Source organism: Trichechus manatus, unplaced genomic scaffold (assembly GCF_000243295.1).
Source record: "Trichechus manatus latirostris isolate Lorelei unplaced genomic scaffold, TriManLat1.0 scaffold00167, whole genome shotgun sequence".
Classification (NCBI taxonomy): domain Eukaryota; kingdom Metazoa; phylum Chordata; class Mammalia; order Sirenia; family Trichechidae; genus Trichechus; species Trichechus manatus.
Genome location: NW_004444103.1, coordinates 2,384,509 through 2,387,261, shown reverse-complemented (window position 1 = coordinate 2,387,261; position 2,753 = coordinate 2,384,509). Strand labels below are relative to the sequence as shown.

At 51.8% G+C, this 2,753-nt stretch overlaps 1 protein-coding gene across 2 annotated transcripts in view; it reads right to left on the bottom strand.

The window, feature by feature from the left end:
• Positions 1 to 1,965, bottom strand: part of FEZF1 (FEZ family zinc finger 1) — a 2,283-nt gene extending 318 nt beyond the window's left edge. The window contains exons 1-5 of one of the 2 annotated variants that reach the window (XM_012558434.1): positions 1,537 to 1,965; positions 1,165 to 1,386; positions 820 to 954; positions 435 to 567; positions 1 to 26 (exon numbers count right to left, since the gene is read on the bottom strand). The exon at positions 1 to 26 is cut by the window's left edge and continues 318 nt beyond it. In XM_012558434.1, the coding sequence (XP_012413888.1) occupies positions 1 to 26; positions 435 to 567; positions 820 to 954; positions 1,165 to 1,386; positions 1,537 to 1,965 (945 nt within the window). Of the gene's footprint in view, positions 27 to 434; positions 568 to 819; positions 955 to 1,164 lie in introns of both variants that reach the window. The other variant, XM_004386540.2, reaches the window with a different exon arrangement.
• Between the last annotated feature and the right edge of the window lie 788 nt (positions 1,966 to 2,753).

Here is a 2,753-nt window from a genome sequence, read left to right as displayed (position 1 = left end):
GGTCAACTTGTGGTTTTTGTAATTCCCTGAAACAGACAAATGACAAGGACGTGGTTCTGAAACCGGGCTTGAAAAATACAGGAGCCGACAGGTGGAAGGAGAGCTAGTCATGAGAGCGGCGGCTCCACCGCTGTGCTCCGTGCCTGCACTTCTCTCTCCAAGTTTATTTTTTAACATCAACAATGAGGCCGTTCTTGCCTCCACATTGTAATATACATTTATTAATCCGATTATATAAAACGAGAAACTGCTGTTAAAAAGGAATGCAGAGCATAACTTTCTTTAATAACAAGAAGCCTAATGGGTTAGAATGACGACTTACGCGCCATTTATCTAGTTGCACTTTAAGATAGTTTTCTAAAATATCCCGAAAAAAATTAACTAGGGTGTTCGGTGAGAGCACCGTGAGAAACGACATTGCGTGGGGTCGATACCTTTTTGATGAAATCCTTTGCCACAGAATTCACACACAAACGGTTTGTAGCCTGCGTGTATTCGGGTATGCGTGTTTAAAGTGGAACTTCTATTAAATGCTTTGCCACACTGGTTACATTTGTGAGGTTTTTCCTAAACGGGAGGAAGGTAAAGCAGAGAAGTTAGGGTATTTTGAGTTCAAGAAGAGTCTTGCAAGCTCAAAAGACACAATAGTAGACCCTCTAACGCTTTTACGCAGAACAAAGGCAACCAATACAGGGCATTTACCCCTGTCCAGCTATCACCTTTTAAACATACTTCATGCTAAAGAGTGGGGGTTTATCGGCCACTTTTCTACAAACAGTCCCGAAGTAAACCAGGTGGAATTGAAACAGACGTACACACCTGGGTGTGGATGATCTTGTGTCTGCACAGGGTGCTGGCTTGCCGGAAGCCCTTTCCACACACTTTGCAAACGAAAGGTCTGGCTCCTGTGTGCACCGGCATATGACGGGTTAAGTTATAGTGCGCGTTAAAGACCTTAAAGTTAAACACACGTAGAAGAGGTTAGCAGAACTAGCATTTTGATATTAAATCTGGCAAAGCGGGAGGGAGAACCTTATAACAAATGTATGCAAATAATTACCAAATAAAATTTTTTTAAAAAACGACAGGAAGGAAGAAAGGGAGGAAGGAAGAAAAGAAATAAGGTAGGAAGAAGGAAGCAGCTCCCTTCTGCATAGTACTTGCCTTTCCACACACTTCGCAAGTGAAAACTTTGGGTTTGGCATTCGGGGAGACTCGGCTGAACTCCGAGGCTTTGAACGCGATTTTTTCCGACAGAAGCTGAGCGCTTTCTTTCATGTAATGCTGCAGCTGCGCCTGGGACAGGTCTTTGAAAGCTACCCCCGAGGGGTACTTCTCCACCGCTGGGACCACCAGTTTATTCCTTTCGCCTAAATACGTTTTTGGCTGCGGATGCAAAGGGGAACTGAGGAAGTAGGAAGCCACCGGGTGGATGTTGACGCCGGACGCCGGGTGGCACGGGCTGTCCCCTCGGTTCAGGTAGCAGAGGGCGCCCATGGCGTGGAAGGAAGAGTGGTTGACCACACGCGGCCTTACCAGTTTGTACTGCTGCAGCGGCAGCGCGTCGCGGGCCAGGTCGCCCTTGAGACTCAGCGCGCAGTTGAGCAGATCGCTGCAGCTGAACGCGGGAGCGCAGGGCGCCGCTGTCGGTACAGCCGGGGCCTCCAGACTCGCCTTCCGCGGCTCTGCGCCGGTCACTCCCGCCTTGGGGCTCGTGTCGTACGCCACTGGCACGAAGGGGATCATGCAGGGGATTGGCGAGTTGAGATGCAGAGAGTGCTTGGGGTCCCCTTTGGGCACGGCTCCCTGCAGGAAGTGGGGGACAGGCAGGGCCTTGGGCTCGGGGGTGCGCGCCATGATTCGTTCGATGGAGAAAGCCAAGGGTTTGGAAGTGCTCATCATGTTGCTTCGGGACGGAGCAGTCGCTAACATTTTGGTGGTCGCGTTGTGGCAGCTACTGTCCATGTTTGAGCCGCCAGCGTCCGTCAGCCGGAGCAGGGCTGCACCGTCGTTGCCTTGTTCCCTCCTTGTCACAGACCTGCGGAGAGGGGGACCGGCACCATCACCACCAGCAGCCTCCTCCGCCTCCTCCCCAGCATCACCAGCCGAACCTGCCTGCCCAGCCCAATGGACTCCTGCCAGCCCATGACTCGGGGACAATCACTACTTATTTCTATCAATAGAAAGTGTTGTGTCAATAACGCAGCCAAGATCTCGCCAATCGTTAACTTCCAAGAGGAGAAGGTAAACTAGATAATTGCTCAATTCGCTTCCAACAGTCAACAGGAAAACTTTTTTTTCTCTGCAGTCAGCGACTACTTTTCATTGGTGAGCGAGGTGCCCCCGCCCAGAAGAGGCGGGGGCGCTCTCGGCCGCGCGGCGCGCCCTCCCCTCCGCGTACAGGCTGGCGAGCTCACACTTCGCTCCCCAACCCCTCCCCCCACGGCTTTTTCCTCTGTCTTTTTAATTCTCAATCTGCTTAACCAGGCTTTAGAGGCCAAGCAAATCTGAGATCAATTTTCTCGTTTAGCTCTAAGTGACATCATCTAAAATCATTGTGCAAGGGCTAAATAAGGAAATGGAGCCTAATTCAGGGGCAAACGCCAGGCTATATTTATCAAACGCCAGGCTCCAGAGAGCCACCGCCAGGGAGTCTCCGGCAACGGACTCCAAGGTTTCCCCTGTGGTTCCGCCCGGTCCGGGCCCAGCCAGGACCGCCTCCTTCGCAGCCCTGTCTTCCTCCAGGGCGGAGG